This window comes from Leopardus geoffroyi, chromosome C2 (assembly GCF_018350155.1).
Source record: "Leopardus geoffroyi isolate Oge1 chromosome C2, O.geoffroyi_Oge1_pat1.0, whole genome shotgun sequence".
Lineage (NCBI taxonomy): Eukaryota > Metazoa > Chordata > Mammalia > Carnivora > Felidae > Leopardus > Leopardus geoffroyi.
The window spans coordinates 8,339,644-8,353,004 of NC_059333.1; the positions used below are offsets into that span (position 1 = coordinate 8,339,644).

The following is a 13,361-nucleotide window of genomic DNA, read 5'->3' on the forward strand; positions in this document are numbered from 1 at the left end:
TCCAAGCAGTTCCTCTCACAAGATAGCGCCTCTTCCTGCAGACACATGGCCCTTCATCTCTCTTCCTGGTGATCCTGTTTGCTGGTGTCGGCCTCTTTTTCTTGCTTTTATTTTCCTCAAGTGTCTATCGGTTTTTGGGTGTCAGCTTATGTTTATATAAACGAGGATCAAACGTGTGTGGCCTTGTTAACCAGACTCTCTGTCCTCAGCCCAAATGATAATCTGTCCTTGTGGTTACACACGCACACTCTACCTGAGGAGCTCTGCTGCAAGGGAGGGGCATTCGGCCCTGTGGGCTCTCTTTGAAGGTGTGCAGGTGGCTTGTCTTCTGGGGTCAGAGCCTTGTCGTCCTGCATTGTGGCCGTAAATGGGGACACTCGCCCAGCCTGCTCTGGGAGCGTCCTGGGTGGGAAGTCCCCCTCGAGGGGGACACGCTGACCCCAGAGGCCACCCATGGCCAGTTCCGCCATCCCTGTGACTGCCCCGCCCCAACTGCCCCTTCCCCGGGTGGGCTCCACCTCTGAGCTCAGGGCTGCCCAGGGCCCCCTGGGAGCACGCGTGTGCAGAGCTCTGTCTTCTTTTTTTTTTTTTTTTTTAAACGTTTATTTATTTTTGAGACAGAGAGAGACAGAGCATGAATGGGGGAGGGTCAGGGAGAGAGGGAGACACAGAATCCGAAACAGGCTCCAGGCTCTGAGCGGTCAGCACAGAGCCCGACGCGGGGCTCGAACTCACGGACCGCGAGATCGTGACCTGAGCCGAAGTAGGACGCTTAACCGACTGAGCCACCCAGGCGCCCCCAGAGCTCTGTCTTCTAACCGCAGGACGTGGTTCCCTGAGCCGGGAGCTTCACTGACCGTGCACTTTTATTCACAGAAACACTTCACCGGTCTGGTCTTTCTCTGTGTAGCTTGTTTTTTTGTTTGTTTGTTTATGCCAACGTCATGTCCCCGGGAGGAGGGGTAAAGTGAATTATTAGAATCTTTAGCTGGGCGTTGAGAGCTTTTCTTTTTTGCCAGTTGCCTAAAAGAATTTTAATGCAGACTGCTACTGCTTTTTAGTTTTCGGAACAAATAGCCTCTCTGTAGTTATTTTTAGAACTTTGTCTTGAATCAAGTCTTTTTTTAGAGCTCTCTGCCCTTGGGGCCAGCAGGTGTGGGTCTCTGCACCCCAGTTCCGGCGCTGCCCGACAGGGGAGACCAGTCACGGCCACCGCTGGCCCCTGAGGTGTGACTGGTCTGAACTGAGATGAGCTCTGGGTGTCAGGTCCTGACTGGATTTCAAAAAGAAAGAGAATATAAATATAATTTTTAATATCGATTATATGTGGAAGGGAGAGTTTGGACCTATTGGTTGATTTTAGCTGTTTCCTTTTACTCCTTAAAATATAGCTACTAGGAAATTTTAAATTACATAGGTGGTTCCCATTTTGCCTCATTTTGTTTCTGTGAGACAGCAGTGCTCCAGACTCCACTTTAGTAACTGGGACCAGCAAGGTGAAGGCTTGTAGAACAGTTACCTCTGTTTATATCCACTTCCCACAAGAAATCATCATCCACCTGTGACCAGGTTCTTAGGTCTACAGAGGAAGCGTCCAGAAGGTTTAGTCAAGCATTGATGACCATTGTTTTCTTTCAATGTCCTTGAGGGGTGCCTGGGTGGCTTAGTTGGTTAAGCGTCTGGCTCTTGATCTCAGCTCAGGTCTTGATCTCCTGGTCATGAGTTCAGGCCCCGCATTGGGCTCTGCACTGGGAGTGAAGCCTACTTAAAAAAATAGTAAATAAATAAAAAATAAAACTAAATGTAAAAAAATTTTTTAAATGTCCTTGAAATAAAATAAATGCCTTGGCTTTTCAAAATTGCATAATTGGGAGCATAGCATTTTTTTTTTAATGTTTATTTATTTTAGGGAGAGACAGCATGAGCAGGGGAGGGGCAGAGAGAGAGGGAGACAATCTGAGGCAGGCTCCAGGCTCTGACCTGTCAGCATAGAGCCCGACACGGGGCTCAAACCCACGAACCCTGAGATCGTGGCCTACGCCAAAGTCGAACGCTTAACCGACTGAGCCACCCAGGCCCCAATAATTGGGGGCATTTTTAAGTTATTATTTTTTTTTTTTAATTTTTTTTTTTTTCAACGTTTATTTATTTTTGGGACAGAGAGAGACAGAGCATGAACGGGGGAGGGGCAGGGAGAGAGGGAGACACAGAATCGGAAACAGGCTCCAGGCTCTGAGCCATCAGCCCAGAGCCCGACGCGGGGCTCGAACTCACGGACCGCGAGATCGTGACCTGGCTGAAGTCGGACGCTTAACCGACTGCGCCACCCAGGCGCCCCAGTTGATTATTTTTTTAAAACCTTTTGGGTGTATGTGTGACCGGTTGCCCGTGGCCCTTACACACTCTTGGCAACTTCCTTGGGCGTTTTTAGGTCGTGTTGCTTGGTAAGAAGGAGCTTTCCAGATCTGATCTAGGCGATCGGGACAGCTCCGAGGGAGCCGGCCATTCTGTGCGGGCCGTGTGGACGCCTGGTGTCTGCGGGCAGCTGTTGAGTAATTCAGTCTGTTAACTGACTCGACCGTGGGTTTTATGAAAATTATCCAGCTTTGTGTTCGGTTTTTATTTGCACCGAGTGACTGACTGTGGAGTGATCTCCCTTGGCACCTTCGTCCCTGACGTCTTGCTTCTGTTTCTCATAGAGAGCCCTGCTCCCCAAGTTTCTCATCAGGGGCCATCTCAGCTCAACCAGCTGTGTCATCACGCAGCCGCTGACGGGCGAGCTGCTGGTCGAGAGCTCGGAGGCCGCCATCAAGAGCATAGAGCTGCAGCTGGTCCGCGTGGAGACGTGCGGTAAGGGCCCTGCGGCCGGCGTGCCGAGGGGGCAGCGGGCGGAAGGGCGCGCCTCCCGCTTCCGGGACGTGTCCGTGTGAGAAGGCGCCACGCGGAGGGAGGCAGCTCGAGTCGTGTGGGGCAGACGGCAGCGCTGGGTGAGCGGGGTGACACAGGTGCTCACGGAGTCCCCGGGGTCTCTCGCTGGGCGCGTTTGGACACCCGCTGTGTCCTGACTGCTGGGTGGCCCACCTCCCCCAGGGTGTGCCGAAGGATACGCCCGAGACGCCACGGAGATTCAGAACATTCAGATCGCCGACGGAGATGTTTGCCGGAGCCTGTCTGTCCCCATATACATGGTCTTCCCCCGGCTGTTCACCTGCCCTACGTTGGAGACCACCAACTTCAAAGTGGGTAAGCGCGCTGGCTCCCTGCCCCGGGCCTGCCGGGGTTCTCCCGCAAAGGCGGGGCCGCAGAAGGGCCACTGAGTGCCTGAGGCCCAGACCCACACGGGTCTGCTTGGGGCGGGCTCGGCCCAGAGCACCCAGTCCTCCGGCCACTCAGCAGGAGCTCCCCGAGAGGCTGCCGTGCCAGCCCTGACCGTACACGTGAGCGGCACCGGCCCTCCACGGGGAGACAGCGTGGCCCTGTCGCGGTAGGGCAGGGACCGTGGGTTCGAGAAGGAAACTAGCACACCGGGGAGCAAGCCCGCCGTGTGCGTGAGGAGGTCAGGCAGGCTCCTCTGATAGGATGGCATTTGGGGGAGACTCAGACGTGACCATCAGTGTGATCACCGTGAAGGCTGCTGTCTTCCACCAGCTGGCGGCGTGGTGGTCATTTTCCATGACGAATATTTGTAAAGCCCCTTGAGTGCTTTTACCTGCCATGGGACATCATAACAAGCACGTCGTGGGGTCAGGACATCCTCGGCAGGAGCAGAGGGCACCAGACTCCGCTGTTTGCCAAACACGTACAAGGACGGCGATGTCTGCTTAAGATAGCGTGGGGTCAGATCTGACCCGAGCTAAGCTGCTGTGACTTTTTTTTTTTTTTTAATTAAAAAAAAATTTTTTTTTTAACATTTACTCATTAGTGAGAGAGAGAGAGAGAGAGAGAGAGACTGAGCATGAGCAGGGCAGGGGCAGAGAGAGAGGGAGACACAGAGTCCGAAGCAGGCTCCAGGCTCTGAGCTGTCAGCACAGAGCCTGACGCGGGGCTCGAACCCACGAACCGTGAGATCATGACCTGAGCCCAAGTTGGACGCCCAACAGACTGAGCCACCCAGGCGCCCCGCTGCTGTGACTTTTCTCACAAAACGTGTATGATTATTATCGAATAGCTGGTGTGTGCCCACAGCAGAGAGGGCAGGGCGCCAGGGGCTGGAGTGCAGAGCGAACGCCCTCCACTGCCCACTTCCCCCCGCAGGTGCCCCCCTGGCGACCAGCATCAGGGCCCCGGCATGCTGCCCACGGCGTCCTAAAGGCCGTGTTTTACTTCAGCGTACTTTGATTTTAAGCCAGAAGGAGGAGCTTATCTGTTGCTTTCTCACTTGGTTTTTCTACATAAACTTTAAGAGCTCTAAACATTTTTGTTCTTCTGTGCTGTATTTTGAGCCCCTAACTTTTTGCATGCTGTTTCTATCAGATTTAGAAAGCGTCCATATAACATGTCATGCAAGCCTGCGATTCTTCCATATAAATCATGCCCTCAGTCCTTCAGCCGGGACAGCAGTAATGCTCTTCAGACCTGATAGTGAATTTCGTGTGGTTTGGGGCTGACAGGCTCCCAGACACTGGTAGGGACTTGGTGGGGATCACAGGCCGCCGGACACGGCTGGTCGGGAGCGCACGCAGCAGAGGGAGGGCCCGATGGCTGGGCCCCGCGGCTCCCGTGGGCCCTGGAGTTGCCGTCCATGGGCCCAGCTGGGGTGAGGCTCCGGGCGTCTGGCTGGGAGGTGGGAGCGAGCCGTACGTCCCAAGTGTCCAGCGGTACCTCCGTGCGCCCCCTTCAGCTTTGCTGGTGCTGACCACACGTGACCCAGTGCTCCGTCGGGCCCGGGTCCTCCTGCGGGGACCGGCTCAGGGCCCCGGAGCCTGGGCGGAATGGCTGTTCTGCCCCGTGTTCTCTGCCATAAGGAGAGGCAGCACCAGCTCCCTGACCTGGGCCTTCCTGGCCTGCTGGGAGTCCAGCCACGCCGTGCCCCCTGCAGGGAGGACGGCAGGGGGGCGGGGGGATGGGGGAAGACGATGGCCACCAGAGTCCCAGCAGGCCGTTCAAGTGCTGTAGCGATCGTCACCATGAGGAGAGAGACAGGGGCGCTGCTGGCCCACAGCTCCTGCCAAGGCCGCCCCCTCCCCCCCCCGGAAGGCAGACAGACACCCTCGGGGACACTATCCTCAGGACTCCAGCCACGAGGGCCGTGGGTGAGGTGACTGCAGAGCCCCTTCCCCAGCCGAGCTGCCTTGGTGCTTGGCCCTGGCCTCTTGGCACGGAGCTCCCTGCTCACGCACACCGCTTTTGCCGTCGTCAACGAGAGACCGTTCTTTGAACCGGCGTCTGGGGTGAATTAACCCCTCCCGCAAAGAACAACAGTGAAACCGCAGTCTCTCGTTTGGGGCGGGAGACAGGGACCCACACAGCTGGCCAGTTCCCAGTCGGTTCTTCCATGAAGAACTGTTGGAAGGAAAAAAAAAAAAAAAGAAAAAGCAAGACTATGAATGAGCAGAAAGGATTCTAGAAGATTCTCTCTGGTAAGGACAGAGGATGAGGAAAGTGTGGTTGAGAAGCTGACCTCTTCCTGTTCCAAGGAGAGAAGACAAATTCCCCTAGAGAGAGTCCTCCCCGGTTCCCTCGGAAGCTGAGGGTGACCGTCGCGGGTCGCGGGTCGCGGGCACAGAAGCCCCCAGGGCTGCCTGTGCGCCCCTCACCTTCAGAGCCGGGTGGTGGGCGTGTGGCCTCTGCTGCGGGGGCAGGTGAGTGTGACGCCCGTTCTTTCTTTTCTCAGAATTTGAGGTTAACATCGTTGTGCTTCTCCACCCCGATCACCTCATCACCGAGAACTTTCCGCTGAAGCTGTGTAGGATGTAGCCCAGGAGCGGGCAGTGTGGACGGCGGGAGCGGGGGGGCGGAAATGCGGCTGGGGGGCCGACCCGTGGGAGCCGAAGCCCGCAGCTTGTGCTTCCTTTCTCGATGAATCTGTGTCAGAAACGGAGCTGACCCCCGACCACAGTCACCGTGAAGCTTCTGCTTCCAGTGCTCGCCTCTCGTCAGACCTCTTCTTTAAGACTCAACAGGACTCCGTTGTTTTTGGCCAGATCGCTTGGCAGAAAGCAAAACTTCCTGGGACTCCTGACTTAACTGCCCCCTTGTAGAGGCAGTAAAACTACAAACAGCCGTTTGTGCTTGGCCGGAAAGTGGGATCCTGGAGGCCGAGGAAACCCTCCGCACCGAAGACTCCCCCGCAGCAAAGCAGCTTCGCCGGATGGTCACGGGCAAGCGGCCGGCTTACGACGTTTATGGATTCCGCCCGCGCGGGGCTGCGGGGACGGGGTCTGCGGATCATTTGCGCGGGGCCGCAAAGCGGCATCCCCTAGAACGGTGTAGCATTTTTTCCCGACTCTGTTCTGTAGGCCTTTTGTAACATTTTTCATAACAACTTCCAAGTTTTGAGGGAACTGGAATAAAGCGTCCCTTCCTGGCACGGGAGGAAAAAACCTCTGTCTGCACCTGTTGTTGCTGGGTGGGTTCCGAATGGCAGGAGACCTGTGCCCGGGGCAGTAGGCGAAGACCCCTCTGCGGTGGGTGGTGCTGGGAAAATGCCCTGGACGTGATGAACTTGGCCTGCCCCCAAGCCCGTGACGGAGGTGCGTTCAGTAAAGCCACGTGGCTCGCGGAATGTGAGCCTGTTGCGACGCGTTTCTTCCGTCTGATCCAGCCATTGTTTCTGTTGGTCCGCAACCAACAGGCCTCAGAAATAAGACGTGTGCTTCGCACGTTCCCTGGCCTCCCTGACGGTCCCTCCGCCTGGTCAGGCCTGAGCAAGGCGGCCGGCTTACCCACCCCCCCGCACCCCGGCCACACCGCTGTCTTCGGAGATGGGTGCCTGAGTCAGGCACCGCCTTATCCTGGGGCTTCGCCAGCGAAGCTGACAGCGCTTATCCACGGAGTCATTCCGAAGCTGGCTCCCAGAGAACGCATTTCCGGTTTATAAATCGCCCTTTATGCTCACGTGACATTAATAATTGTCTTTGATGATGTGTTTAGAGTATCAGAAGACAAAGAGGCCATACTTTCTGGGAAATTTTAAAGGCAGAAGTCATTTTTAGTGAAAAAAGAAAAAAGCTAAATAAGAATTTTGAGAAAAGGTTTGGGATGTATGTTGCTATAGAATTTCTTTAGTTGACCGGTTTTATGGATATAAATATGACGACTGCCCTTCTTAGGGGCTATTAACTCAAGACCTGCCAGCAGCCTGGCTGCTTTGATTTTCATCTCATTGGATCCCGAGTGGCCCAGGCAAGGGCCTCAGGCTGGCCATGTCCTTCCCCTTCCTGGCCAGACACCTCCCGTGGCTTTTTAAGGGAAACACAGATGTGTAGATATCTCGGACAGCGGCAACCGCCCGGCTACTGTCCTGGCTGGCTGGGGCCGGGGTATCCCCTGTAAGGTGCCCGGGGCTGCCAAATTCGCCAGTTAGAGCAAGAGCAGAGGAGGGGGAGGGGAAGGAAAGAGTCTGAACCGTGAGTGTCTACCTGTATTAATTTGGAAACGCCCTTCGAGGCAGGAACGCACTTGGGCTGTCAGAGATCGGCAGGCGAGGGGCCTGGCTCCAGTTCTCGGCCATGTTGTAAGTTCCGGCGTAAAGGCAAGAGGTAGATCAGAAATCAGGTGTGAAAAAGCCAAAGCGTTTGTGCCTGAATTCGTCCAGTCGATGTCCTGAGCCTACCTGCTCTGGTAGCTGGTGGGGAAGAACACCCTGGTGCCCTGTCTGCCCCCACCATTGGAATCTCATAATTCCCAGTCTGGGTCTGAATTCTCCTCTTAAAACTTCGGGGGTGGGGGGGTGGGGTTGGCGCCTGGGTGGCTCCATCAGTTAAGCTAAACGTGGTTTCCCTGTTCATGAGTTCGAGTCCCACATCAGGCTGACGGCCTGCTTCAGATCCTCTGTCCAACCCCCCCGCCCCTCCTCCACTTGTGTGCACCTGCGCATGTTCTCTCTCTCTCTCAAAAATAAACGTTTAAAAAAGTATTTAAAAAACTTTAAGGGAGAAGATTACCTCCACGTGCAGGCAGAGATGCGGGCTGTGGCAGATGGCTACACTCTGGGATCCCACGATCCCTTTCAGAATTTTTTTTCCGAAATAATATGCTTCCATGAACCCAAGGCCACCTGAGTAGGGACTGACTTCCAACTCCTTTGCTGCTGGGTGTGGTTGTGTGATGAGGAGGCCATGGGCCCAGGAGCAGCCTGCCGCCCAGCCCAGCCTAGCCGGAGCTCAGCGCCTCGGGGATGGCGGAGAAGTGGGACACCCGTCCCCGAACGTGTAAGAACAGCTCACCTCCCCACCCTGTGTGGCCACAGGAGGAAGGAAGGGATGCCTCTCCAGACCCCCAGATTGCCGGTAGGCTTGGCAGCCCAACCCCACCCCAGAGCGGGTGGCGGGAAAGGCAGGAGCCCCACACCGGGGCCCGGGCCTGGTAGGGCCGGGGGTACCCACGCGTGTGCAACAAACATCTTCGTGACCCTCCGAGCTGAGAGATAGCTTTGAGGCTCTCAGGGGTCCAGAACCCTGCTGGGGTCGGCTGGCCAAGTGCCAGGGTGGAAGGAAGCCCAGTACCCCTGGGACCCACCATCACTACCCGTCGGGTGGCCACGCCCGGCCCCACCCAGGAAAACCTCCCTGACCCGAGTGGAAGGACCCAGGGCTGGTTTTCACGGTTACTGGTCAGTCAATTAAAAGGACTAAGTTGCTGGTTTCCCCGGAGAGAAGGGCCGGCTTAGCACCAAGAGTGAATTCACGGAAGACATCTGCACGACATCCTTGTATCCTCCGCTTTGGGGGGAGAGCTGCAGCAGGCTGGCGAGGGTGGGCTCGAGGGTCTTTTTTTTTTTTTTTTTTTTTTAATTTTTTTTTCAACGTTTATTTATTTTTGGGACAGAGAGAGACAGAGCATGAGCGGGGGAGGGGCAGAGAGAGAGGGAGACACAGAATCGGAAACAGGCTCCAGGCTCTGAGCCATCAGCCCAGAGCCTGACGCGGGGCTCGAACTCACGGAGTGCAAGATCGTGACCTGGCTGAAGTCGGACGCTTAACCGACTGTGCCACCCAGACGCCCTAGAGGGTCTTGAGCCGGCCCCGACCCGTCCTTGAACCTTGTCAGGAGGTGCTGCCTCCGGTGAGGCGAGGCTCCTCCTTTCCCTCTAGAGGGTGCGCCTCTAGTTGCCTGCTCGGGGTGGAGGTGGGAGGTGCTCAACCCTGGTGGTTCTGAGTCACTGGATGTTGAGATACCAGCTGTGGAGGCGCCTGGGTGGCTCAGTCGGTCGAGCGACTGGCTCAATTTCGGCTCAGGTCAGGATCTCACAGTTTGTGGGTTCGGATCCCGAGTCGGGCTCTGTGCTGACGGTGAGGAGCCTACTTGAGATCCTCTCTCTCCCTCTCACTCTGCCCCTCTCAAAATAAATCAATAAACTTAAAAAATTAAAAAATAAAAAGAGAGAGACCAGCGGTGGCTCTGGGTCTAATGGGAGTAGGAGATACGTGAGCGTTTGTCATTTAGAATCTGGCCCCGTCGACAGTGCTGTGCACATATCATTTAGCCGAATGGTGATCCTCGGAGGAGGGAACGGTTACTCTCCGCGTGGCTGATGGAGGGATCCGAATTGACGGAAGGCACCGCCCGCGCCTCCCCACCTCCCTGGGGGAGCTCTGTTTAACGAGGTCCAGTTTTACCTGCGCCAAACCCCGGGCCACCCTCACCTCGCTTGGTGCGGGCCTCACTGTGCCACGTCAGCGACATGCTTTCCTGCCCTTTTCCTCCTATTCCCCGTCCCACGTTGGCTGCGTCACCGTGTCAGCCGAGGGGAGCTCAGGGCTCTGCTGCCTTTGTTCTCAGTGATGGCCTTCGTTTTGATGAGGTGAATCAAAGGAAGATGAAATCAGGAGACAGGAAATCGTTTGCAGCTGGATGCCGTTAAGGAGTGAGGTGAGTGACAGAAGACCCACAAGTCCAAGACAAGTCGTACTCTCGTCCTGATTTCCTTTCTGGAAAGTGAAAATATCAGGAATGTTCTCGATCAATTCAGCCCACTGTAGTGTCTTGCAGTAATGACCTCACAGTGGCCTTGTTGAGGGGGTTCTGTTATCCCCACTTTGCAGCTAAGCAAGCTGAGGCCCAGAGAAGCTGTGAGCTGCCCGAGCCACATCGCTCTGTAGGTTTCCTGGCCCAATCATCCGCCCCCATGGCCCCGACTTCCCACACCAAGAGAGAATTAGAATAGATAGCCATTGCTAAAGGCGCACGTGATCTTGTTCGTGGGGGGCCACCTGTTTGTGCATCCCTGCTGTCAAAGCCACTCTTCGTAATTGCCACTGGTTGTCAGAGGCGGAAGAAAGTTTTGTGTGGAGAAACCTCTGTCCATGGTCAGGCTTATCCAAGCTAACGGATGTTGGGACCAGCGTAGAGCTGAAAAGTCACAAGGCAGGGCAACTGCTTGGGAAAATGCTCCGGGAAGAGAAGGCCACTTTTGGACATGAACAATTCTGGAACGCCAAGGTGGGCAAAACTAGACACTCGGGCAGAAAAAAAGTGCGTGCATGTGGGTCCAAGAGGTGGAGGTGAGAGTAAGTCTCCTGGGTCAGTGTCTTCACTCTGACCACCAAAATCTATTTATACTCGAGACTGTCAAGAGTGGCTGGAATAGTCAAAGAACGTGACTTTACTAAGAAACCTAAGGGTACCTAGCTTACAGACTCAAACCTGAGCCATCTACACTTACACGAAATGCAGTGAAGTGATGGAGGGAGTAAAGGCAAACCGGAGTGATAGCTCAGTGAGGAGTCGTGACACACAATTCTGCTTTCCTGAGAATGTCGCTGGTAGAATGGGGCCACCTCGACCCCCGCCAGGTTAGGCAGGATTCCAAGTGCTGAGGGGTTTTTCACATCCAAACCCAGCCAGGCCCTCTGAAACCTTGCATTAACATACAAGAAGCATACTCTGGAGGTTTTAAGTACTTAGGAAAGTACAAGACATCATTTGCACCTGTGTCTGCAGGACTGTTGTCGGATTTTGGGAGCACCCCCTTGACCAAGGCCAAGGGGGCGGAAAAACCAAAATATTGGATTGCCTGTGATCGGCATCAACTGTCACTTGCTCCAACGATGCCTCTGTTTGGTTCCCTTGGCAACGTCCAGCAGGGGCAGGAGGCTGGGGTTCCCTGAGGTAGGGTTTGTTAAACAAGTGCTCCGTGAGATGCGATGTTGTCACTTCCTTTCTCAGGGGTCACCCATCTGGGGGACAAAGGACTAGGGCTTCAGAACCATCACTTCTGGGTCTTATGTGATGGGATGAGACCGGCTTTCCTGTTTTAGACCAGCAGCCACTGATCAGGCCCCCTGAGGGAGGCTGGGCCAGCAGCCCAGACATATTGCTGCTTGATGCACCAAGAAAAGGGTACGTACAGACTTAGTTGACGAAAGGTTGTGGAAAAGAGCAGAAAACTAAAATCAAGTATTCATTTTAATTTTTTAAATGTTTATGTTTTAATTTTTTTAATGTTTATTTTTGAGAGAAAGAGACAGAGTGTCAGTGGGGGAGGGACAGGGAGAGAGGAGGAGGGAGAGACACAGAATCGGAAGCGGGCTCCAGGCTCTGAACTGTCAGCACAGAGCCCGATGTGGGGCTCGAACCCATGAACCGCGAGTTCATGACCTGAGCTGAAGTTGGACACTTAACCAACTGAGCCACCGAGGCACCCCTCGTTTTAGTTTTAAAATAGTTTTCAACATCAAAATGTATTAAAACACAAAACACAAAAAACAGGTAAATTCAAGAGATGAGTATTGATTCCCTGAAGTGTTTACCACCATCTTCCTTTATATCTTACAGAAAATAAATATTTTTTTAATGCATGGAAAATTTGCAAAAATCAGGTATACATTTTTCCAAAAAAGAAAGAAAATCTCAATAAAATGTTAATAAGTAGAAATTGCCCAAGCCACACAGTCTACCATATTGCAATAAAATTAGAAATTAATACCAAAAGAAAAATTCAGTATAACCATTTGTAAATTTTATAACATTCTTCAAAAAGAAAATCAGAACTTTATTTGCAGACCTTTTAAAATTTAATGAAAATGAGGGGCGCTTGGGTGGCTCAGTAGGTTAAGCATCTGACTTCTGCTCAGGTAACAATCTCATGGTTCATGGGTCTGAGCCCTGAGTTGGGCTCTGTGCTGACAGCTCAGAGTCTGGAGCCTGCTTCAAATTCTGTATTTCCCTCTGCCTTTCCCCTGTTTGTGCTCTCTCTCTGTCTCAAAAATAGACAAGCATTTAAAAATTTTTTGGGGGGCGCCTGGGTGGCTCAGTTAAGCATCTGACTTCATCTCGGGTCATGATCTCGTGGTTCATGGGTTCGAGCCCCGCATCGGGCTCTGTGCTGACAGCTCGGAGCCTGGAGCCTGCTTTGGATTCTGTGTCTCTCTCTCTCAAAAATAAATAAAAATATAAAAAAAATTTTTTTTAATTTAATGAAAATGAATATACTATATGGCAAAGAGCTTTGCACAGTGACTAGTGCTGCAGTCAAAGGATAATTCATAGTCTTTTTTCTTTAAGGTTGTTTATTTTGAGAGAAAGAGCACTCACATGCGCAGGGGAGGGGCAGAGAGAGAAGGAGACAGAGAATTCCAAGCAGGCTCCATGATGTCAGCGCAGAGCCCAATATGGGACTTGATCTCACAAACTCTGAAATCAAGACCTGAGCTGAAATCAAGAATCGGATGCTTAACTGATTGAGCCATCCAGGCTCCCCTTAAGTGTTTTTATTATTACAATGGAGAGAATGAAAACTAATGAGTTAGGCACTCCTAAGTCTAGAAAAGCAAGAACAAAATAAGAATGACAATAAGGGGCACCTGGGTGGCTCAGTCAATTAAGCATCGGACTTCAGCTCAGGTCATGATCTCATGGTTTATGAGTTTGAGCCCCGCACTGGTTGATCTTGAACCCTGCTTCAGGGGAACCCCGCTTCTCCCTCTCTCCCTCTTCCTCCCTCTCCTTCTCTGTCCTTCGTGGGAATTCTCTTTCTCTCTCTCTCTCTCCCCCCTTCTCTCTCTGCCCTTTGCTCACTTGAGCACCCCCCCCTCAAAAAAAAAAAAAAAGTGATGATGAAAGCAGGAATTGATTGATATGAAAGCAAAAACACTGGAAAGTTTATAACTAAGTCCAGGAGTTGGTACTTGAAAAGACTGATTTGCTTAGCAGAGTTTCTTTTTTTTTCCCCAATATATGAAATTTATTGTCATATTGGT

At 53.2% G+C, this 13,361-nt stretch overlaps 1 protein-coding gene across 2 annotated transcripts in view; it reads left to right on the forward strand.

The window, feature by feature from the left end:
* The window catches only part of VPS26C (VPS26 endosomal protein sorting factor C), a 52,237-nt gene extending 40,611 nt beyond the window's left edge, over positions 1 to 11,626 (forward strand). Inside the window, exons 6-8 of one of the 2 annotated variants that reach the window (XM_045501393.1) lie at positions 2,700 to 2,850; positions 3,091 to 3,243; positions 9,607 to 11,626. In XM_045501393.1, the coding sequence (XP_045357349.1) occupies positions 2,700 to 2,850; positions 3,091 to 3,243; positions 9,607 to 9,695 (393 nt within the window). In that variant the 3' untranslated portion in view covers positions 9,696 to 11,626. Of the gene's footprint in view, positions 1 to 2,699; positions 2,851 to 3,090; positions 3,244 to 5,833; positions 6,547 to 9,606 lie in introns of those variants that run through there. The other variant, XM_045501394.1, reaches the window with a different exon arrangement.
* The last annotated feature ends 1,735 nt before the right edge of the window (positions 11,627 to 13,361 follow it).